Here is a 22676-nt window from a genome sequence, read left to right on the forward strand (position 1 = left end):
AATCCTGATACTGTACAAAGCTGAAGATCATTTTGTGATTCAAGTACTTTAAGAAAGCCGCGCCAAATCTAGCGCTGTGGTTAGTGAATACTCTTGAACACAGTGATGGTCTCCATCTTCGTCCATATCGTCGGCACGCCGAAGAGGAAGACGAGCGTCACGTAAATCCCAGCGTATTGCTTTGTTTTCTAGGCAGTATCTTTTCGGGTTCGGAGGCAAAACGACATGAAGCAGCCGGCAAAGGCGATATTGAGATCATGTCCGAGATAGACAGACATAAGCTGGTGATGCCCATTGTGTTCGTTCAGACGAGCAACTTGCTTGTGTGGTCGAATCGACGCCTGTGGTGGTTTTCTTCTCGTCAACGAGAGGGGTTTGTCCAGGCAGAAGGTACTTTCCAATTCAGCTGTCAGTTTTTCGCACACGACATCTAGTAGAGAGTAGGTAGTGTAGCTTAGAGACACGCAGCATACGGGGTCCGGATACCCGTCGGATTTGGCTTCGGGCCCCGGAATCAACGAGTGGCAGGCCGATGACAGCAGTGCGCATTGCATCGGGACTCATACACGACAATGACTCGGTCGCGTCACTCGCATGATCTGTACTTCGTCTACTCTCACCGTCTACTTCAATTCTCGAATGGCCTCCCGCGGTAACATAGGGCCAGCGACAGTTCTCAGGCCCGATGCTCGACACGGCATCCCACTCACATGGGCCTTGCATAATCGCAGGCCAGTCTAGACAGCCTGCACGGATCGCCCGCTGCTAACTTTGGCAGCACCGGATTCACCTCCGATGGAAATGGATATCAGGGTGAGCGGTTTCATCAAGCGAGCCATGCTTCCGTCCATCGGACGCGGTTTGTCCGACAGCATGCCATTTCCTGCTGCGCCGCCTGATCGTAGACCGGCTTCCTTAGTCATAGACCTCTCTCGATTTAGCATCAGTCAATAGGCGCAGTCCGCAACAGCATTATTCAAAATCGCTGGACCGATAGCTTTGTAGAGAGATAAACCTTCAATTGCATTTTGTTCGATATTGTCGCCCATGACCGGCTAAAGTGCGGACGACTTTTCCGGCCTGCATAACGAAGGATTTGTTTCTGGCTGTTTGCCACGGGGTTGCACGGGGAGGCGGTACTGTTAATAAAGCATGGTGGTATTAATCTCGGCTGGATGAATATCACAATGTCTTATACCAACAACACCGCCGTAACACACACAAAAAGCAAAAATATCGAGATTTCAGACGAAGGCGGTCAGCCGGTTGGTTGTGCCCTGCTCGATTCATCCCAAAATTCAGAGTTTTTTATGATAGGAACGCTGTAGGGATGATCACACTAAACGCATATAAGCTCAACCCGCAGTTCTGGAGATGCGGATGTGCACGTTTGACTCGCTGACCTGATCGTCGAGATCTGCTGAATCATGCTGTCCGTGTTCGCTGGTAACGGCCACTCGAGAAGATTTCTCTTGGACCTTTCTACGGAGCAAACCCTCAGCTGGCTTTATCTCTCTATCTTGGGGCTGGATATCTCGGCCAGAGGGTGGGTTTTTGTGGTTGATCATCGCCCTCTTCTCGGTGAGCGAATTATCTGGTTGGGTGCGCAAATTACCGAGGAGAGAGAGGGTTCCCCAAGGTTTGGTTTATTTTTGGGGTTTGCTGCAACCGACCTGTCGATCTTTCTGATGGTGGATCGCAACGGTGACGGCTAGTTAGCTTGGTGAATGTGAAGAATCGGCGAAACAACACGAGGTGGCGGGAGCTCACATAATATGACTACTAGTGTGAAAATTCGTCCTTCAATGAGACGTCAATATGATTCAATGGCATACCACGCAGGGTAATTCCCCCGACCGTCCAACCTTCTTCTCGAAAATTCCAGACTCGCCTTGAGCTTGTCTTCTGTTGACCTCGTCTCCACCGAAAACACCGAGAGACAAGAAAAAAAACAAAAATAAACATCAAAGTGAGGAGGAGCCGAGGTGGTTAAACTGGGGACGCGGGATACCCAACGGGTCCCTCCGTGGAATTCCCTCCCCTTCTGCCCTCTCCCCATGCCGTCCCAACTTGAATTGTTCTGGGGACAGCAAGCAGATCGTCCGAAGGCGGCCCCAGGGTATTTGATGGGGCTCAAATCAGACCATATCGCACAACAGGTGTGAATACTTGGAGTGCTACAGGGTCACTAGAAAATAGGGACGACCCAACGAATAGGAAACCAACTTCGCGCCCATCAGCCGCACTAGGGGTTGAGATACCCCGATATAGGTGTGTTTCCTGTAGAATGGTTCTGGTGGGTAGCGCAGCGACGATCTGGCGGGTTTCCGAGGAAGCGCATGACTCATGGGAGCAAGTCGCCTCCAAGCTTGCCGTCAGCCGAGCGCGACCAGCGCTTGTTAGGCCACTGGAGGAAACACACAAGATAGCCTCTGCCTAGCATTGCACAGCAAAAAGATTCGGTCAGCAGTCACTCTAGGACGTTAAGCGCAGCGATTGTCGGGCGACGGTTCCGCCCGCTTTTGTGACTCGGGCTATTAATAGTTAAGGTTTTTCGGTTCGGAGTTATCGAAGAAAAGGCAGAAGGCAGGGCACGACAGGGCCGGCACGCAGGGGAGAAGCCCGCGTCAGTTTCACGTAGAGCAGAGCATTAGCTCACGCCGTGATCATTCTAGCGTCTGGACTCTGTTGCCTCCTTGCCTTGCCCCAGCCCTTACTTGACGTTCGATATGGCTCTTTTGTGAGTGAAACCGCGGGCAAGAAGAAGAAAAGAGGCGGTTGTCATGTTGGGCATGCTACGTTACCCCCCTTAATCTAGCGTCGAGAGAGGGACCCTCTTGGCTAAAATAGGGGACGTGGGGCTCTTTTGGTCGTTTGTTTGTGACATCACTGCCCGAGTCTCTGCCCTATGTTAAGGAAATGGCGGCAGAGTGTGCTGTGCGGACTAACATGCGGGAATCCGTCCTTACCGTGTCTGTTAATTCTGGATGCTACGCTACGGAATCAGAGTTGAGAGCAAGAGAGAAGAGAGGGTTGGGGGGCGCAGTCTGTCTGTCTTTGCAGTGCCACGGCAAACCAACCAACCACTCCAATTCCAATCATCCCGTGGGCCGTTGGCCTCCAGAGAAAAGAAGGTCTGGTGCTAAATCGAGCAAACCGAACCAATCGGCGCCCCTCGCGGCGTGCGGCTTCCGAGGCCACCGGCTGTCCCGTTCAGCTGGTCTCTGTGTGTTCCCCGTCTCCAGTTTCCTGTGGCTGGGACGGCAGCCAGTTCATCGCCAAGAAAGCTCAGCAGCCCAACGCACATGAGCCCTGCAGCGGTGCAGCCCTTGTTACCTTGTGAGGCTCCTCTCGTATTTGTCCGGCTCTCCACTTTGTCAACCAAGTGAGGCCCATGATGTCAATCGGGCTCCGCAAAAAGTGACCCCGGTCGGCATTACGAGAAGATCTTCGCCGCCCCCGGCAGTGCTGGTGCTGTGCACTGAGTGGCAGTTTGCCTCTGGCAGCCAGTCCCCGATGTTTACGAGATGGGACTGCTGGCCAACGGGAGTCCCCTGGCTAAATGAAGTGGCACACCGGCCAACAGGTAGAAGTCTTTGCCATCGTCAAGTTGGTATATAAGGCGACCGGCGAATCCTCCTTGATGAGAAGAAGGAGAACATCCTCATCACACTCACACTCACCAACCAACCATCTAATCAAAGATAATCTTCCGACCACTACAGTCTTTCCAGAACATCATCAACTCACCACAACCACAACTTTCCCACACCTTTCTTCTTTAGAACCAACCACCAATAAACCGCTAAAATGCAGTTCAAGGCCCTCACCGCTCTCACCTCCCTCGTCGCCGCCGTCTCCGGCCTCCCGACCTTCTCCGCGACCAACGGCACGGCCACCAACAACACCCTGCCCGCCGACGCCAAGTTCCAGCTGATGGCCCTCCGCTCCGCGTCGCCGGTGCACTTCTCCACCTTCCAGGCCGCCAAGTCCTCCATCTTCCTCCAGCTGCCGTCCCAGAACGCCACCTGCGACCAGCGCAACGCCACCGAGTCCGCCACCTTCACCCTCGGCCAGGACGGCGGCCTCTACCTCTACGCCGCCTCCGCCACCCCGCAGCAGCTCTACGCCGACCGCTCCGGCATGGGCCAGGGCAAGCTCGGCTACACCACCGGCGCTCAGCCCGCTCCCCGCAACGGCGAGCGCACCGGCTGGACCATCGACGCCTTCGGCGACCTCACCCTCGACGGCGCCGGCTTCCTCGCCTGCCCCAACAGCATCGAGGGCGCCTGGTCCATCTGGGTCTCCTCCGGCGTCGCGAACCCTGCTGGTAACACCGACTGCCTCGGCATCTCTGTCCGCGCCGTCCAGGCTGTTGTCCCCAACAGCTGCTCTTACACCTCCAACTAAGGGGTGGATGAAGCATCTTTTCGGCATGGATTCTTGGTAAATTAAAATTGGCATTTGGGACACGATGAACAACGTCCCGGGAGATATCCTATAGAATGGCGTAACTGGTATTTATGGCATACCCTCTTTCCCCCAAGACACCGAAGGGGACTGTACATCTCGGATGACGCGACAGCAATAACTTCTCTGTACATGAATTAATATGTCACCTTTTCAAAGTTTTTACTTGCCTGCTTGTCCTGATGTGAATGTGTTCAACCGCCTCTGATCAATATCAACTGATGAATGGGAGCGAATGTTTGTAACTATTTGACGAACACAGCCGCAAGCAACTTGAGTAGAACTTGAATTAATTTCTATGCTTGCTTTAACTTCTATTGTAAGGGATATTTATACTAGTCTAATCTGCCATCAGCCCTCGACCTTGTTGATACCCTCCGCATCAACCACCAACCCCGCCTTCTTAAACTCTTGGTCATTCGTCGGCAACTCAACCCGCCACTGCGAAATCAGCGCAGCCGAAATCTCAACCTCGCCTTCCGTGCCAAGGGCCAAGATATGGCCACCCTGCGTGCGGTCCTCAGTGATGAAGTGCATGTGGTCGCCCGGCACGCTGATGCCCTGGGTGTACTCTGGCGAGCGAAAGCCAATGACAGTGCCGCGGACGGGCTCCCTGAAGGTGTGAGAGGCCTGGTTCGCGCCGACCTCGCGCATGCTCTCGCCCGGCTTGCTCTGGCCGCCGGCGGTGCGGACGGTGACGTTCTTGAAGACGCCCTCGATGCGGATGGCGAGGAAGTAGTTCTTGGAGTCGGGCAGGCGGCCGGACAAGTGGGCGAAGAGGCCCTTCTTGTCGTCGAAGGCGCCGGTGATGTGGGTGTCGGGGCGGAAGCGGGTGACCATGGCGAAGGGGGCGACGGCGTCGCTGGCGGGGCTGGTGTCGACGGCGGTGACGGTGTTGTCCGACTTCATCTGGTACAGCTTGCCGTCGAGGATGATCATCTCGCCGTTCATGTAGCGGAAGGTGCCGAGGCCGTGGTCGCCGTGCTGGATGAGCTCCGAGACAGGCAGGCCGGTGGAGGCGATGCCGTCCATCAGGGCCGAGATGATGGAGTACTGGTAGATTTCGTTGACCGCCATTGTGATGATTGGTGTTTGAAAAGACAAAAAGAAAAGTTGTCTCGGTAAGTGATGCCAAGTATGAGATGCCAAGGTTCGGATGTCGAAGCTAAGACACAAGAAGATCGCGGTGGTGGTGGTGGTGGTGGTGGTGGTGAGGTCCTAATTGACTTTGGACGACGGGTGATTCGCTGACTGCAGAAAAAACGTGTGCTCACTTGCTCTCTTTTTCCTTTCCTTTCTGATGGATCTTTCCTCTTGTCTCGCGGCTTGCACGGGGAACTTTCTTCAACAATTATGGAGGAGCTCCATAGCGAAAGTCCCTATCGTGCGTTGCATTTGCTGCATGTTTTTGTTGAGTCATCATCACGCGTGCAGTGTCACTGGATAAGCTACCAACAGCGGTAGTTATCAGTGGTATGGACACTAACAGAACACTGAGCGAGGTGCGCTTTGGGTTCCACCTGGCGGCGCTGACGTCAGTTCGACGTGCTTGCGGCATCGCCGGCAGCTTTTGGAGCTTTCAGAAGCAGCAGCAGCAGCAAGCCTTCCACAAAAATGAGGTGACTGAGCGACCTGACGAACGAGATGCCGGCGGGAGCGAACGGAGCGCGCTAGGGGCTATTGCGGCTTTTGTTTTCTCCACACCGGCGACTGCATCGTGAGAGAGTCCGTATCTTGCCCAACATTCCTCTCCCGACATCCTTGGCACGTTATTGCGGCAATATCCCTCTGCCTCGATGAAAACAGCCTGAGACGCATCTTCAGCCCTGCTGCTGCTTCGGTTCTCCTACGTTCTCATCTTTATCACCACGTATCACTGACACTCTGCAAAGAAAGTATACCCTAAATACCCCTCACCATGTCTACAGAAACAGTAGACGTCGTGATAGACTCCCTTATCGCCGCCGGCGTCAAGCACATCTTTGGCGTCCCCGGCGCCAAGATCGACTCAGTCTTCAACGCCCTCATCGACCGCCCGGAGATCAAGCTCGTCGTCTGCCGCCATGAGCAGAATGCCGCCTTTATCGCCGGCGCCATCGGCAGGATCACAGGCCGCCCTGGAGTCTGCATAGCCACCTCAGGCCCGGGGACCAGCAACCTCGTCACCGGACTCGTCACCGCCAACGACGAGGGTGCGCCTGTCGTGGCCATTGTCGGAGACGTCAAGCGTGTGCAGGCCGCCAAGAAGACGCATCAGAGCCTGCGCGGCGTCCAGCTCCTCCAGCCCGTCACCAAGAAGGCCACCGGCGCCGTGCATCCCGACCAGATCGCCGAGATCATGCTGGACGCCTTCCGCACTGCAGCAGCCTACCCCCAAGGCGCGACGGCGGTGAGCCTTCCCATCGATATTATGACCGCAGGCACCAAAACGGCCATTCCTGCGCTACCTGAGACGGCTTTCGTCCCGCCCGAGTATGGCACTTCACCATCTGCATCGCTGAGCAGAGCGGCGTCCATGATCCAGAACGCAAAGTTTCCCGTTTTGTTCCTCGGGGCGAGGGCAGCTACGCCCGAAGCTGTTGAGGCGGTTCACGGCTTCCTTCGGAAGCACCCTATTCCCGTCGTCGAGACTTTCCAGGCCGCTGGATCCATCAGCAAGGAGCTGGCACATCTCTTCTATGGACGTATCGGCCTCTTCCGTAACCAGCCCGGCGACAAACTTCTCTCTCAAGCTGACCTGGTCATCGTCGCTGGCTATGATCAGTCCGAGTACGACGCCGACGCCTGGCACAAGAACAAGGATCTCGACATCCTTCACTTGGACTGGATCCCAGCCGACTACGGCGCCTTCTACAACCCAAGTCTCGAGCTCGTGGGTTCCATCGCGGCCAACATCAAGGCACTCCAGAACATCCTCGCAACCGTCTCCAGACCACAGGAGCTCGACGTCTCCAAAGAGATCTTTGCCGAGTTCCACGCGTGGGAGCAGAGCCCCCAGGCCCTGGGCCAGACCGGCGACGGCCCCGTCCACCCGCTCCACTTCATCAAGCTCATGCAGGGCCTTCTCCCGCCGTCGCCGACCGTCGCCTCGGACGTCGGCAGCATGTACATCTGGCTCTCGCGCTTCTACTTCGCCTACAGTCCAAAGTCGTTCCTCGTCTCCAACGTCCAGCAGACCCTCGGCGTCGCCCTCCCCTGGGCCATCGGCGCCTCCCTCGCCCAGGAGCCTCCGTGCTCCCGCAAGGTCGTCAGCATCAGCGGCGACGGGGGCTTCCTCTACTCCGGCCAGGAGCTCGTCACCGCCGTCCAGCAGGGCTGCAACATCACGCACTTCGTTTGGAACGACGGAAAGTATAACATGGTCGAGTTTCAGGAGGTCGACAAGTACGGCCGCAGCTCGGGCGTCGACCTCGGCGGCGTCGACTTTGTGCGCTACGCCGAGGCCTTCGGGGCAAAGGGATTGCGCGTCACCCGCTCGTCGGAGCTGGAGGGCGTGATGCGCGAGGCCCTGAGCCACGTGGGAGTGTGCGTCGTGGACGTCGAGATTGACTACTCGCACAACCACGAGCTGATGAAGAATGTCATCCAGGACTCTATCAGTTAGACTTTCAGGGTTGTTGTCGGACGGTTGGGCGTTTTCTTTTGCGTAATACTTGGGCGAAAGGGTCTGTGGTTTAGAAAACGTTTGCTTTGCGCGCCAAGAGTACGGGATTGTATCATTAAGAATGCCAAGAAAAGCTTGTGTTGTTGCTCTCTGACCCAGAGTAGGAGTGAGCGTCGTTGAGGATGTACTTCGGTCGTCTGATGAAGGCTCAGATGATTGGATGAGAGAAACGGTTCCTGACCACGTTGAAGGTTGTGTTAGTCTGTGCTGACTCGGTCTCGGAAAACAGGAGCAATTCAGAGGCGTGAATACCATTAGATCATTCGAACAAAGAGGTAGCTGGACCTAGCACTGCCAAGTTTGTCAGGCTGGAGGAGGAGTTGGGCTCTCATTTGCGATCTTTCATAATCTAATAGGCTCCAAGAGTATCTAGGGTGGCAACTAACAAGACAATTACGCCTTCCTCCCTTTCACTCTTTCGATGAGCTCCCTCACAGTCTCCGGCTTAGTCGGGCCAACCCACGGCTCCGACCAATACTGCCGCAGCAGCGCAAGCCCCATACACAATCCCAGATCCGCCCCCCTCTCCAACAACCACTCCGCAAACTCCCAGTCCTGTCCCGCACACGCGCGCGCGAACGCCGTCGTCTCGTACGAATCCCCGCGCTGGCGGTCCAAAATGTCGCAGTACAGCAACCGCCGCACATCATTAACCTCAGCAGCGCCGGACTCGAGGATGTGCGCCGCCATCGCCCACCGGCGCGGAAGAAATGGCGTCGAAGCGAAGCTGTGGGCGTCGAGCCAGTTGCCGCGCAGGTCTGCGGGCATGATTTGACAGGAGGCAATGCTGTGCAGCGGGCTGGCGAAGGACGGGTCGCCGCCGTGGGAGAGGAGGAGGTTGAAGAGTTGCGTGTCGTCGAGCCGCGCGGCGCTGTTGAGCGCGTCGCCTCCGTGGCGGTTCAGCGGGGGCTCTTCGCCGTCTGGGCTGCAGGAGTCGGCGGCGATGTTGGGGTCCGCGCCGTGCTGGAGGAGGAGCTCGACGAGGGGCGTGTTGGTGATGCAGCCCTCGTACGGCAGCGGCGTTTTGCACTTGTTGGAGGTTGCGCGGCGCCATGCCTGGTTTGGGTGCCAGCCGAAGTCGAGGAAGACGCGGATCAAGGGGATGAGGGTGTCTTCTCTACCACTCTGTGTTCTGTCGAAGATGGTGACGTCTTCGAGGTAGAAGGATCTGTCTTTGGTCTTGACGCGACGGGCGCGGCTGAAGGCGTTGCCGTGGAGGGGTGTGCCGCGCTCTAGCAGGTACCGCGCGACGGCTGGCTGGTTCCCGAACGAGGCCTGCTCTAGGCCGTGCTGGAGGACCGCTTGGCTTGGACTGTTGGTCTGTTGGACGAAGGAAGCGACTTCTTCGACGGAGCCGTTCTCGCAGGCTACGTAGAAACGGTCTTCTTCATCGTCGAGGCTGATGAGATGGGCGATGAGAGAATACTCTGGGCGTGGGAGTGCTGGAGGCAGCGGGGAGAGATGCGCGAATCGGGCTGTCTCGGAAAGGTTGCGTCTGGTCTTGCGTTCATCGACGGGGTGGGTGTTCTGATGGAGAGCTTCGCTTACCTCCTTGAACAGATGGATTCGCTCCTTCATGAGCCGGATTTGTTCTGCGTGAGCCGACGGCGGGGAGTCAGGCAGGGTGGGGTTCATAGCGAGAAGATTACGGGGCTTGGTCTCAAAAGAAAAAAAGAAATTGAAAAGAAAGACCGGCGAAGGATTTCCCGATTTGATGGACCTTGGCGAGCGAAGAGAAACGCGGATATGTTGAGAGATGAAGGTGAAAAGGTGAATAGGTGAACAGGCATCTGTCGCGGGGAACGACGCCTGGTGCTCAAGTCGTCAAGGCGATAATTTCCGGTCAACAAACACATTTACTCTAGAGATGTAGCTTCACGTGACAAGCCTCTTGTATGGTTGTGTGTTTCTTCTTGTTGGTCCAAAGTGCGGTGTTGGTTGGAACCCCGTGACCACCGCCGAAACCCCAACATGATGACAGCAAGTCGATCGATCCCGCCATATAATGGCATCAGTCTCGGGACAGACGATGAATTTTAAACACTCATATATGCAAAAGTTCAAATACATGTTTGTGGTTCATGGCCTCATGGCGCTACGGTCTGAGCCCGCTCAAACTCTCCTTGCACAGTATGCCCAAAGGCTTCAACAGCCGTCTCCAACGCGGCCTCGGGAGCCGCTACAAACGTCAACCGAAGGGAGGCTTCCCTCACATCCTCCGTCTCCGCCGCGAACCAGCTACCCTTCGTTACCAAAACCCCATTCACACTGGACTTCTTGTAAATCCTATCCTCGATATCAAGGATAGCAGCCGATTCAAGGGACTCCAATGGCTTTACCGCAGGATGCTTCGACACATCCAGCCGTACCAATAAGAACATGCCAAACGTGGGGACAGTCCAACTGCAGACATCCCGCGGAAGGTGCTTCTCACAAGCCTCAACGAGAAGGTTGCGTCGGCGGCTGTACTCCAGAGAGATGTGGCTCAGCCAGTCAAAGAACCCCCGATGTCCCCACGACTCGGCAAGTAGCTTGTACATCATGACTTGGGACGGTCCCGCTGGGAAAGCAGAGCTGATTTCCGTGTTGGCCACGAAGATGCGGACTATCTCGGCGCTGGCAGTCAGCCAGCCAATACGGAGCCCCGGAGCTAGGATCTTGGAGGTCGAGTCGAGGCGGATGACGCGGCCTGTTCTGTCGAGGGACAGATATGAAGTGGGCAGATTTTCCAAGTACTTCTCGGCGGTGAGCTGGGTACTGGAGTCGTTCTCCAGTTGCAGGTAAAAGTACGGGTCGTCTTCAATGATCAGGAGATCGTGCTGCTCAGCGACTTCGTAGATGGCTCTGCGGCGCTCGGTGGACTGCGTCACTCCAGTGGGATTGTGGCCGGAAGGGATCGTGTATAAGACGAACGGTTTCGGTCCCCTGGCCTCGTCCCAAGTGCTCAAGACTCTGTCGAGTTCCGCGGGTATAAGGCCCTCTGTGTCCATGGTGATTCCGACAGGATTGAACTTTTGCGCTTCTGCAATTTCAATAGTAGGCGGGTAGGTCAGACTTTCAAAGAGTACTGAGTCGCCGGGCTTGACGAACATGCGGAAGATAATGTCCAAAGCAGAAGTTGTCCCACAAGTCAGACAAGTTCGCCAGTCCTCATACTGGGGCTTGTGAATCAAGTCAACATGCTCAGTGACGAAGCGGATAAGCTGAGCATGCCCAGCTGCATCGCCGTAGTTCAGAGCCTTAGACAGGTCAAAGTTCTCGTCTCCCGCAGAACAAGATGTTGACGTAGTATCATCTCCAAAAGCACCGTCGCCCTGATGCCTCTTCCCATGGGCAATGAGCGAGTCCCAGGGGAAGTACTTCGGATTCGGCCGTCCGGTTCCCAAGCTGATCATGTTAGATGACTTGAGTGTAGCTGCCGCCGCCTTGAGTTTGGACGGCATACGGGCCTCGAGGCGATGGCTCCATGACCGGGCTTTCGGCTTTGCCTCCGTCTCCGGGGCGTGTGGCTTGAGGATGTCGGGGTTGCTGGCCGCCGTGGAAGGTGACGCTACTTGGGGTAGAGCCCGAGCTTGGTCTAAGCTGGCTAGCGTTTGGAGAAGCATTGTTGAACCGAAGTTGCAGGGTTGAGCCGAAGTTTGCCGATGGCGGTGCGCCTTGACAAAACTCCCTTTATGTCTCAAGGTTTCAACCACCTATTTATTCATCACACAACTACAGGCTACACTTGAACACTCCGAAATTCGGCATCAATCACGCAATTGTCGTGATAGGAGAACACGGCGTGGTTGGACTCTCCGGCGTCGCTCATCGGAGTATCGGAGAGAGTATCGGCGAGGCCCCACTATTACCGGCGTGTCGGAGTAGCAGCACATGAAGAGGGGGTCTTGCATGATGATGATAAAGCAGCTCAGCTATTCAACAGGGTAAAGACGGATAAACGCAGCCCATAAAGCAAGAACCCCAGACGCAGTATTGAAAGAAAGAAACACCAGTAACACAACACCAAGTCAGAATGGGTTCCGTCAAGGACAGCAGTGCTCCCACTATCAAGTTGGCCGAATACCTCTTCACCCGCTTGCGCCAGCTAGGGATAGACTCGGTCCACGGAGTCCCCGGCGACTTCAATCTCCACCTGCTGGACTATGTCAAACCGTCCAGACTCCACTGGGTCGGCAACGCCAACGAGCTGAACGCCGGCTACGCGGCCGATGGGTACGCCCGTATCAAGGGTATCGGAGCTCTTATTACAACCTCCGGCGTCGGAGAGCTCTCGGCTATCAATGCGATTGCCGGAGCGTATGCTGAGCGCGCCGCCGTCGTTCACATCGTTGGTACGCCATCGCGGCATCTGCAGGACAACAGAGTCATGCTCCACCATGGTTTCAACGACGGAGAATACAGACGGTTTGCGCAGATGCACTCACATGTCACCGTCGCGCAAGCCAGCTTACGCTCTGCGAATGAAACTCCTGCTCAGATTGACGAGGTTCTGAGGCAGTGCCTGGTGCAAAGCCGGCCGGTCTACATCGAGGTGCCCCAGGATCTAGTCTCCGTGCCTATCTCTGCTCACAATCTCGAGATACCCGTCTGGACACCCAGTTACACGCCCACATCTGCAGAAGAAGCTGCTCTGGCGGCCATTTTGGACAGAGCATCTTCTGCTCAAAGTCCCTTGATACTTGTGGACGGCGAGATAAGACCCCTCGGAATCGTCGAAGACGTTCAGAAGATTGTTGCGTCTACCGGCTGGCCCACGTGGACAACCCCTCTCGGCAAGTCCTTGATCGATGAGACGCTGCCCAACTTCCACGGCATCTACAAGGGCAAACATGCCAATTCGACCGAGAAAGAGCTCTTCGGTAGCTCTGATCTGATCTTGTACTTCGGCCCTCACCTCAGTTCGACAAACACCAACCAGTTCTCCATGATCCCCAGACCTGAAGCTTCTATCATCTTCACTGATACCGAGGTCAAGATCGGAACCCAGGTCTTTCGAGATGTCACAGCAAGAGCCGTTGTCCGTGCCCTATCTCAACAATTGAAGACTTCCAACATCCATCGCTATGACGTCTACCCAGAGCTGCCGAAGGACTTCAAGATCTCTTTTGCGGACATTCCGCGCAACGGCAAAATCGACCAGTCCAAGATCTGGCATCTTCTGGCCAACGTCATTCGACCGGGAGATGTGGTCCTCGGGGAAACTGGGACATCCGGGCATGGAAGCCGAGTCTACCCCATGCCGCAGCATTCCAGGCTCTTCCTTCCCTCTACTTGGCTGTCCATCGGCTACATGCTCCCAGCGGCACAGGGCGCAGCTTTAGCCCAGCGGGAACTTATTCAGTCATCCAAGTACCACAGCATCGAAAAAGCCCAAACGATCCTCTTCATCGGTGATGGTAGCTTTCAGATGACAGTGCAAGAGCTTTCAAGCATCATCCGCAATAATCTGGACGTGATCGTCTTCCTGATCAATAATGATGGCTACACTATCGAGAGATGCATCCACGGTCTCGAGGAGGGATACAATGATGTTGCGCGTTGGCGATATCTTCAAGCCCCGAGCTTCTTTGGCGCAAGGCAAGATAGCTATGTACGCTCTGCCAAGACGTGGGGGGAGCTAGAAGACATCCTGGGCGACGACAAGCTGATAAATGGTAAAGGATTGAGAATGGTAGAAATCTTCATGGATATTGACGATGCGCCGGAGGGAGCTTTATTAGATCTGATGAATGCAGAGAAAAAGAGACTGCAGACTATGTAATGTAGAAATCCTTTGATATTCAAGATATTCGTTGTCTCTAATGGTAGTGTTAGTGTGCTTCGCGCCTGACATCAGCTCACCCCTGCGCTTTCAAACAACGCAGAGCTCAACGACTGGCTTTCGACTCCATCAACCGTGCACACATCTTGCCGCCATCTTCTTTCTTTTCCTCTGCCTTTTCAGATAAAAATAATAATCGAAACAAACGCCAGAGTCCCCTCGGCCAGCGACTTCAAAGTCCCACTTTCTCCCACGAGCGCCTAACAAATGAGAATCCCCAGGTTTCGCTAAGCGCCCTGTCCCAGGGCGGCAAAGGCACAAACGATTGGGGGTTGACTGACAGGCAGTCAGACGCCTGTCCCCGCCCTACGATAACCCCTGCAGGCGGTTTCAGCCCTGCTGGAGTTGGTTTGATTGGCTGTGGAATTCCCATCATGAGATCCGGCCAGGGCCAGCGATCAAGGGTCCGGCTTGCCTTGGGCGTCAGTCGGATGCGACTTAGCCCTTTTGTCTCGTCAACGATGAGTCTGTTCATGCCTTCTCTTTGTCTGATGGGGATGGTTATAAGAAACTGTTCACAGCCGTCCCAACGTCCTGAACATGGTCACTCTGAATCAGTCCTCACCTCAGCATCACTGCAATTTTATGTCTGCGTTTTCCTTGAGTGTTTTTTTCTGCATCACGGCAAGACTTTTTTTCTTTGCATACTGCTAGACAGTTTTATATTCTTCTCAGTCTCGCATCACCATCGCAGTTGAGACTTGAAACGCATTTTGCATCAACACCTTTCTTCAGCATAGAAGGAATCCATCTCTTTTTTCATTTTACAATCTTTGCATTTACAAGATACCCCCGAAGACCTCCACCAAAATGGGTCAATTCTCAAACGCCATCAAAGCCGGCCAGACCGTCATCGAACTCGGCCGCAACGCTCAAGGCCTCGCCGGCGCCGCCAACGAATTCCGCACCGCAGACAAAGGCGAGATGGGCCGCAATGTCGGCCGCGCCGCCTTCAATGAGGGCGCCGACACCGGCAAGACGATGGGCAAGACGTGGCTCAAGACGTTCGAGGTCGTGCCGCGCCTGGTGTGCCGCGGCCTGCAGTTCCTCTTCGCCCTTATCGCCTGCGGCTTCTACGGCAACCGCGTACAAGCCGATGACAAGGCCGACAACGGCTTCTCCCCTGAGTGGATTCTCGCCATCACCGTCGCCGGCGCAGCTGCTGTCTCGTCGGTGCTCTTCGTCCTCGCGACGCCTCTCAGCGCGATTCCCTTCATCGGCAGCAGAGTGAAGCTTTTCAAGACATACCGCGCCTTCGCCTGGGACTTGTTCCTTTTCATCATGTGGATTGTGGTGTTTGGAATTTTCGCAGGCATCTTCCTCAAGAGGAGTAGTGAGGACAAGTACAAGGGAGCCAGCACGACTGCGATGAAGACTGCTGTCTGGGTGGATCTCGTCAATGCCATTCTCTGGCTTATTTCTGGCGTTTATGGGTGCATCAAGACTTTCCTGGGAGACAAGGTTGATCACCTGTCAGACAAGGCTGGAAAGAAGCTGTTTGAGAAGAAGAAGGCGGCGCCGGCTAAGGATGGGTACGCTGAGAGCGTGTGAGGAACGCAAGCTTTTCGTTTTTATTATGTAAATTAGATAATCCCGGTGGGTTTTTGGTTTGTCAGGCGTGGAAGATGGCATCAGGAAGTTAATATTCGGCGCAACGGGGAAGGGGACTCACAGGACATACATATTTTCCAGATCAACAAATAGACAAGCTAGAAATGCTTGCATTGCTTCACTCGCCTTGCCATCAGTAATCATTTCAAAAATTTCGTTACATGATTGTTGACCACCAAAAGCTCAGTTTGCTTTCTTGGTAATCTATGAGCATTCAGATTGGCAAGCAATGTAGTAATCCATTAATGCAGTCGGCACATCTCGACATCACCAAGCTCTCGATGCCAACTTTTATGGCATTTTTGAATGAACAACTATTTCTTGATTGTCGACTGGATTCCGCACGTTTTTATAGAAGCTTATGTTCAAGCAATCACCTTCACAACCAGACGTGAAGGATACCCAATTGTCGTATACGGCTTCGTTTGGCATTTTGTCGATGATTTACCTTCTCTAATGCAATAGATCAGTGGCCGAGATGGTCATATATGGGCGAACTAGAAATGCATTTTCAGTATCTAGGGGCACCATGCTCGCTTGAATTGCCGTACCAAACCTCCATGCTCGAAGATATTTGTCTGGGACATGGCATATTGTTCGGAAAAGTGTCATCAACCTCATCACTCCTGGACAAGGTTTCAATCCGTCTCAACGACATCCGCAGACACTCCGAACAAGAAAATCTCGCCCGAGTCATCAGTATTGTAGACCAGATGGTGAGCTGCAAGACTTCTCGTGGAAAGTTGGACTCCATGCTGGTCTTTGATGCAGATAAAACTCTGTGCGCAGTGACACAGGCAATCTCTTCTGGCATTTGGACTACCCTGAGTCTGCCTGTGCTGAGTGTGACATTGACACCCCGCTCGAGGAGCTGTTCAGCAGTGAAATGGGGTATTCATACAAGGCCTTTCGGCAAGTCATGTTACGCTATGAGGATGTCGAGTACAAGTTCGAAGTCTTGTGCGACGGCGTTGCATCGAGAGTATTCATTTACCCCGATTTCTTTGCTTTGTTCCGCACTGCACAGGAGAACAGCAACGTGGGTGTTGTCGTCGTCAGCTGCGGCATCCGTAGAGTGTAGGGAAAGATCTTGGCCAGAGAGGGTCTCTAAAGTGTCACAATCATTGGTGGAGGTCGGATAGCGGATGGTAACGTCGTAACTCCTGAGGTCAAAGCAGCTGTCGTCTCCTGTCTGCAGGATCACCACAACTTCTACGTGTACGCTTTCAGAGACAGTGAGATGGACTTGCCCATGCTGAAACCTGCTGACGAAGCTATCGTTGTGGTTGGAGACGAGCGGTTCAGAAGCAAGAGCATGGACGAAGCGCTGCTGAAGGCAATCACGGAGGACGATCTTCGAGCAAAGCAAATGCTGATGCCCAGAACTTCGGGAATACGTCTTTACAGCAGCTTGCTCCCGGTCTTGCAGCTCGATACTCAACAACTTGTTGCCAAATTCACCAAGACTCCTCGGTATCTTTGTGTCTTCCACGCTGCTAAGAAAGTCGCAGCTAACTTGCTCATGACGCCAACTCGTGACGCCTACGTTGCCGGTCCCAGCCTTTGTGCTGCCCATCACAAGATCAGTCGCTACCTGCCTATCGAATTTCTTGCGGATGCTCTTGGTGTTGAAGAATATCCCATAGCTCATGTCCAGGGTCACATGACTGCGGGTCACAGACTCCTCAGCGAGGAATCAACGGCAATCATTGTTCTAATGCGAGGCGGTGAGCCGATGGCTTTGGGTGTTAGCGAGGTCTTCGCCAGGGCCATGTTGCTCCATGCCAAGCAGGCGGAGGAAATCCATGGGAAGGCCCTGGCAGGCAAAAAGACCGTCATAATGGTGGACTCAGTATCTACCAAATTCCCGTAGCCGCGCCATCAAAGCTAACATGACGAGATTGAGTAGTTACTTCCGAGGTAATATCGCGGTCAACGAGCTTGTCAGATTCGCATCCTCAAGCTTTTAACCAATTCTTTCGTATGTGTCTCCGATCTAGTCCAATCCTTTTCCATAGAACTTGTGTCCGGGGCGCAGACAGGCTTTTTACACCCAGTAACATGAGCCGAAGTTAATACCATGCGGGCGTAGGTATGGAAAACCCATTCACACACGTAGTCCAAAAAGCAATGGCAAAAGAATCTACATTTTAGAATGCTTGTCTCCACCGTCGGAAACTGTCCAGCGTACTGTGAAATACTGAAGGCTGATTGTAAGTTAGTCGGCGCAGTCAGACACAAGCTCTTAAGCAGTAAAATCATGTAGGATGACCGCCGCACTTGCGAGCAGGACATCCCCGAAACATATTGGGATTTCATGTACTAGAGCTCGGACCTTCATCTGTTTTGATTCTCTTTTTTTTTTTTGTTTTTTTTTTTTTTTGTTTTTTTTGTAGCTTAAAACACCATGCAAGTGGCTGTTTTTCTTTTTAATTTCTTCTTGTTTTTCTCATTCGGCCTGCGAAAACCCACTCCCTTCCAATGCATGATGATAAATGAAACGCTGATTTTGACTACGAAATCCAAATAGTCCGCTTGACAGCTTCTTGTAGCCAGAGAGGCTTTTCGCCGCTAATTGCGACCTTGTCGATGGGTGTTCCTTCACTGTCAGTATAGATTATAGCTGGATCAGAGTTCCGTGAACTTCCGGTCGTGGCCGCGCGAGTCCAGTTCCAGCCATGAACCCTGACAAGGCCAACTCTTTCATGATGATCACCTCTCTTCCGTAGAAGTAGAATAGAGTACCTCTTTTGTTGCCTTGTCTGCAAAACAAGTCCTAAAAGCCCAGCTCCCAGAGGTACGTTGTCGTCATCCATGTACGCATAACACCAAGCTGTGAGGCCTTCACGGAATGGTAAGACAGCATGGTCTCCATTAGCAAAGGTCATGCCGACTATCTGGCTCTGAACGCCGCTCTTCTCGTTGAGACCTGTCCAGTTTCTTCTAGCGAAGTTTACCCAGACTGTCATGGCAGAGATACCCAATACTCGAGGAGCATTTCTGATCTCTGAGGCAGGGCCTTGTCCTTGTCCGCAGAACCAGTCCTGCAGCGGCATAGTAGAACCGTCTTCCTTCTCGATTTCGATCTCTTGATCGTCTGAGCTGCAGAAATCAGGCTCGCTCATTTGAATTCCACCTACCCAGCCAGCCCAGCTCCAGCTCGGAAATGATAGATTCCTCTCAGCAATTTCCTGATGGTGCCAGGCGAGAGAGAAGATATATCGAGACCGATTGAAGGTATCAACCTGTCGAAAAGGTATTCCATAATAGTGTCTAATCTGACTATTTTCCAGAGCGCGAAGAAGTCCGCGGGCCGCGTCGATGATGTCTGACCTTTCGGTCAGTTGACGCTTTGTGTAGTTCGGCAGCTGTTTCTGCTTGAGCTGATCCCATCGCAGTTCTTTCAGATCGTCATGGTCTCCATGTAAGGTAGACTCGCCAGGTATGAGCTCCAGGAAGTCGGCGGCGCCGGCTTTCTTCGTAAACTTATAGTACGGCAATGGTTTATTCACGGTCTCGGCATGGTCCATCGTGTTGCACAGGTAGAAAACCTCGTGCTCTGTGAAAATCAACCTTCTGGTGGACAGAAAGCACTCTTGATAGGTCCAACCGCGCGATGCCCATTTCGACCGAAACATTTGGGCTGATGTGTGCGGCAGCATCTTAGAAATGGCGATATTGTCGAGAACAATTCGTTGCAGTGGCCGGCGTGGTCTTGATCCGATTCCCGGTAAACCGTATGAGGCGTCGGAACCAGCCGCAGCTACTATCGTCAGATGCGCGCGAGAATAAATCTGATTCATCTGAGCAACTTGTGCTCTTTTGATTGTTTCGTCTTTCTGGTCAATACACTATTGCTACCATTAGTTCAACCGTTGGGACTTTGACATCGAGTTCAAGATTGCACATGTGTATTATGCCTTACCAACTTATCAACCCATAGATACCGCTCATTGAGTGACCGTGTCACCTGAATCGCATCGTGGACCACTTGAGGGAAATCGGGGTCTTCTCCTTCTTGTTTGGGTACGGCAGTGTCTCCCCATACGTATGACAAAGCGACGTATTTGCAATTCTTAGGCGCATCGATTGCCCCTTTCGAATTGCGATCGAAGCAGTCAATGACCCTCAGTCCTTGCGCCTGACTCCTGCTATCGGCAGCGAATCTGCATTTATTGCGATGTTGTGTCGTGCAATAATTGAGCCAACTCCCGACAAGATCAAAGTCGACGAACGGAGAGATCTGCCTTGGCCCAATCTCAAGCGATCTTTCCTGATCCCCTGCTTTCACAACAGCTAAACAACCTTCATCCTGCCAATCCGTGTCAGTGAATCTCCCCTCTGTCTCGTGCTCAAATTTGATCTTGAGCACAGGAAAAAGCACCGTGCAGTCAATAATATGCTTTCGTTCAGCTAAATCACTCGTTGGATGACTTGGTCCCAGAACCGTAAGCGACGACGACAATGCCTGAAGCACACAATGCTTGCCGTTGAGGTGCCTCGGTGTCACCTGAGCCACCATCCGGCAGACATCACAGGACGACTGACCAAGAGTGTCGCAATTCATTTTGTGAAAACTCGCCACCTTCCTTCCTTTGTTGCTTGTCGATGGCCGCCATGAAGCGATGTCATTCCAGTCTGTTTCGCGACATCGTTGACAGAGAACAACCTTCACCTCCCCGGAGCTGGTCTGAAATGGCCGTTTTCTTGCCGAAGCGAAATCCTCATCTGCAACTCCTCTCCGTTTCTGAACGGTGCGTACTGGCTCAGGGTCTCCCATTGGTAAAGTAAAGTTGATGAGTGATAGGCTGGTTGTCGCATGCAGCAGTACGATGTTCTCTGAAGCATTGACGGCGAAGAAATGATGATGTCTTCTGCCACTCTATGAAAACGCGTGATCCACGTCCTTTCGTACAGTTATGTGTTTTCTTTTGTAAGAACGCGGACACGTGGCAGTGAATGATACGAGACTGACGGGAATGGAGATGGTGACTATTGGTTGCAAAACGCAGGTTTCCAACAGAAGATCAACAGCGTTGCAGAAGCAATGTCCAATCGAATAACGTGATCGGCAGGTAAATACTCCAAATCTAGTACAAACGAGTTAGTTATGATCTGATGGATCAGCTTCTCCGCATTAATTTGTCCTGCCGATATTAATCAGTCAAGGCAATGCTGCCCATGATGTTGCCCAAAATTCTGATACCCTGACATTTCTTCACGCATTGAATTAAGCTTGAGAAAATCCCATGGATTTACCGGTGTCATTCATACGTAAGCCACACCTGTATCAATAGGAGTTGATACCTATCAGGTCGAAAATATATATACCTTTCAAGCCTCCGAGTTGTTTCCAGCTCATCCTATTTCCTCTGGCATATTTTGAGATTCCCCCCATCAACTCATATTGACTGCGTTCTCATTTTTCTTTTCTTTGAAAGCTCTGTGGAGGTTAGCCTAGATTCTGGTTTACCCAGGCGGCGAGTTCACTTCTCGAACTCCTCTATGTCGGTATTGACAGAGTCGTATACGACCTCTTGTTTCCATCAACTCAGAAGTTTCCGGTTCAGTAGGGGCTCACTTGGGTCTTCTTCTACGTGAGCCCTGCGGCTCCTGCCAGCACTATTACCATAGACATAAACTTTTGCTTGGATGATCAGTTGCTCAAGAGCCAGGATAAATGCTTTGTTGAAGCCACAGACAGCAACAGAGATTGCAAGATTCCCGGTAATAGGGGAAGTAGTAACTTACATTATTGTGAGTTCATAGGAGTGTTTATGGAGACGTTACGGTTTGTAGTTATGATGAAAAATGGAGTTATGGCTGATATAGCGCCACTTTGATGTGCAGGAAGCCTATCATTGTCTTTGGTCTATGGAGAGCTTCCCTCCAAGTCTGGAAGATTTGTGAAAGAGGGATGGCTATATGGGAGCAGAATGAAAACTGTGACGTTCCAAAGTTGGTCCTGTCTCCGGTTGGCTGCCTGGCCAACTCGTTTGCTTGTCCATTTCGCGACAGGAACCAGACTACGAGAGGTTGCTCATCGCTACGTAAGCCTTGCGATGTCCGTCTTGAGCGAATGAAGTTTCGTGCTGTTCTATGTCTTCAGGGAGAGAACGAAAGCAAATCGGACAGCAAGCCTTGTCGGTCGAGCAACGTTGATTAGCGCTCGGCATAAGCCAGACTGAAGCACTGAATCCACCTGCTTCCAGAGCCACATTGCTGACTGCAGGATTCAGGGGTTTAGGAAACTAATTGAGAAGGTTTGTTCCAACCACAAATGGCAGCGAATGCGCTGCACTTCATCGTATCTTGCCAGACTTGCCTCAGGATGCTTTCTGAGCCTCGGTGCCAATGAGAGACAACAACTAAACCTTACCCTGCCCCAACCCTGGCATACGAACTACTTTGAGAACTTAAACGACGAAAGTTTGAATTCTTTTACGTCTCAATTGTATACAATGATATTATGGGACCTGCTTAAAGCCCGGCAAGAGACGATCACGGCAGTCGACTTCAAGAGGATTACTATGGCTTCTTAACTTGACGTTTCTCTCTTCTTCATGACGGTATTTCTGGCGGCATTTGGTTTTCATAGGAATCAAGTTACCCGCTCTTCTGGTCACGGGCGTACCTTAGAGAGAATGTAGGAAGCTATATGGAGTCTGAGGTGGTCCCATAGACACGACAGGCTCAACATATCCCTTTAACCAACACTGAGCATGTCTACAACCTTAGCTTCATCAAGGGTAACTATGTCAAAGGCATTTAAGTGGATCCGCTCAGTCGAAGATGTGTTACCTTACACAACAAATGTAATGTCCCCTCAAGCCCCAATGCATTCGAGCTTCACCTCTCAGGGGTTGGATCACCGTCTTAAAGAATAAGCGCACGAAGGCTACGGGGACCAGGATACCATCTGTTGAATTTGAAAGAAGGAGAAAAGAGAAGTATTTTAAACTAGCCACAAGTCGATCTATACCCTCGAGATATTTTCATGTAGTTCTTTGTTGACTTTAGCTTGGGCCCTGGCGTGCTAGGCGATCCCGTGTAGGAAGGTTCTCGTAGCGACTAAACATTACTTCCCAGTCTAAGTTGATCTCCATA

General features: G+C 52.8%; 10 protein-coding genes across 10 annotated transcripts; 5 read left to right on the top strand and 5 right to left on the bottom strand.

Moving 5' to 3' along the window:
- Positions 1-1308: 1308 nt before the first annotated feature.
- Positions 1309-2059, bottom strand: CGGC5_v003188 (uncharacterized protein; the record flags this gene model as incomplete). The annotated part of the gene is made up of 5 exons (XM_066151093.1): positions 1309-1339; positions 1404-1478; positions 1674-1685; positions 1771-1779; positions 1836-2059. 5 exons carry the CDS (start codon positions 2057-2059, stop codon positions 1309-1311), a joined length of 351 nt encoding a protein of 116 aa, XP_066009434.1.
- Positions 2060-3810: 1751 nt separating this feature from the next.
- Positions 3811-4410, top strand: phiA (Cell wall protein phiA; the record flags this gene model as incomplete). The annotated part of the gene is made up of 1 exon (XM_032020724.1): positions 3811-4410. The coding sequence occupies one exon, from the start codon at positions 3811-3813 to the stop codon at positions 4408-4410; it is 600 nt and encodes a 199-aa protein (XP_031882207.1).
- A 411-nt stretch (positions 4411-4821) lies between these two features.
- alsD (Alpha-acetolactate decarboxylase) lies at positions 4822-5547 on the bottom strand (the record flags this gene model as incomplete). Its single annotated transcript, XM_032020725.1, has 1 exon — positions 4822-5547. The coding sequence occupies one exon, from the start codon at positions 5545-5547 to the stop codon at positions 4822-4824; it is 726 nt and encodes a 241-aa protein (XP_031882204.1).
- Positions 5548-6388: 841 nt separating this feature from the next.
- Positions 6389-8074, top strand: alsS (Acetolactate synthase; the record flags this gene model as incomplete). Its single annotated transcript, XM_032020726.1, has 1 exon — positions 6389-8074. One exon carries the CDS (start codon positions 6389-6391, stop codon positions 8072-8074), a length of 1686 nt encoding a protein of 561 aa, XP_031882205.1.
- A 453-nt stretch (positions 8075-8527) lies between these two features.
- On the bottom strand, positions 8528-9769 carry CGGC5_v003192 (uncharacterized protein; the record flags this gene model as incomplete). The annotated part of the gene is made up of 3 exons (XM_066151094.1): positions 8528-9501; positions 9561-9609; positions 9683-9769. The coding sequence occupies 3 exons, from the start codon at positions 9767-9769 to the stop codon at positions 8528-8530; spliced, it is 1110 nt and encodes a 369-aa protein (XP_066009577.1).
- A 452-nt stretch (positions 9770-10221) lies between these two features.
- On the bottom strand, positions 10222-11739 carry swnA-0 (Aminotransferase swnA; the record flags this gene model as incomplete). The annotated part of the gene is made up of 1 exon (XM_032020728.1): positions 10222-11739. The coding sequence occupies one exon, from the start codon at positions 11737-11739 to the stop codon at positions 10222-10224; it is 1518 nt and encodes a 505-aa protein (XP_031882132.1).
- Positions 11740-12149: 410 nt separating this feature from the next.
- Positions 12150-13898, top strand: pdcA-1 (Pyruvate decarboxylase; the record flags this gene model as incomplete). The annotated part of the gene is made up of 1 exon (XM_032020730.1): positions 12150-13898. One exon carries the CDS (start codon positions 12150-12152, stop codon positions 13896-13898), a length of 1749 nt encoding a protein of 582 aa, XP_031882315.1.
- Positions 13899-14768: 870 nt separating this feature from the next.
- Positions 14769-15509, top strand: CGGC5_v003195 (uncharacterized protein; the record flags this gene model as incomplete). Its single annotated transcript, XM_032020732.1, has 1 exon — positions 14769-15509. The coding sequence occupies one exon, from the start codon at positions 14769-14771 to the stop codon at positions 15507-15509; it is 741 nt and encodes a 246-aa protein (XP_031882313.1).
- A 979-nt stretch (positions 15510-16488) lies between these two features.
- On the top strand, positions 16489-17442 carry CGGC5_v003196 (uncharacterized protein; the record flags this gene model as incomplete). The annotated part of the gene is made up of 2 exons (XM_032020733.1): positions 16489-16608; positions 16768-17442. The coding sequence occupies 2 exons, from the start codon at positions 16489-16491 to the stop codon at positions 17440-17442; spliced, it is 795 nt and encodes a 264-aa protein (XP_031882312.1).
- A 640-nt stretch (positions 17443-18082) lies between these two features.
- Positions 18083-19099, bottom strand: CGGC5_v003197 (uncharacterized protein; the record flags this gene model as incomplete). The annotated part of the gene is made up of 1 exon (XM_032020734.1): positions 18083-19099. One exon carries the CDS (start codon positions 19097-19099, stop codon positions 18083-18085), a length of 1017 nt encoding a protein of 338 aa, XP_031882140.1.
- Between the last annotated feature and the right edge of the window lie 3577 nt (positions 19100-22676).

Source organism: Colletotrichum fructicola (genome assembly GCF_000319635.2).
Source record: "Colletotrichum fructicola Nara gc5 chromosome Unknown KSG_Nara_v1_contig02, whole genome shotgun sequence".
NCBI classification, from domain to species: domain Eukaryota; kingdom Fungi; phylum Ascomycota; class Sordariomycetes; order Glomerellales; family Glomerellaceae; genus Colletotrichum; species Colletotrichum fructicola.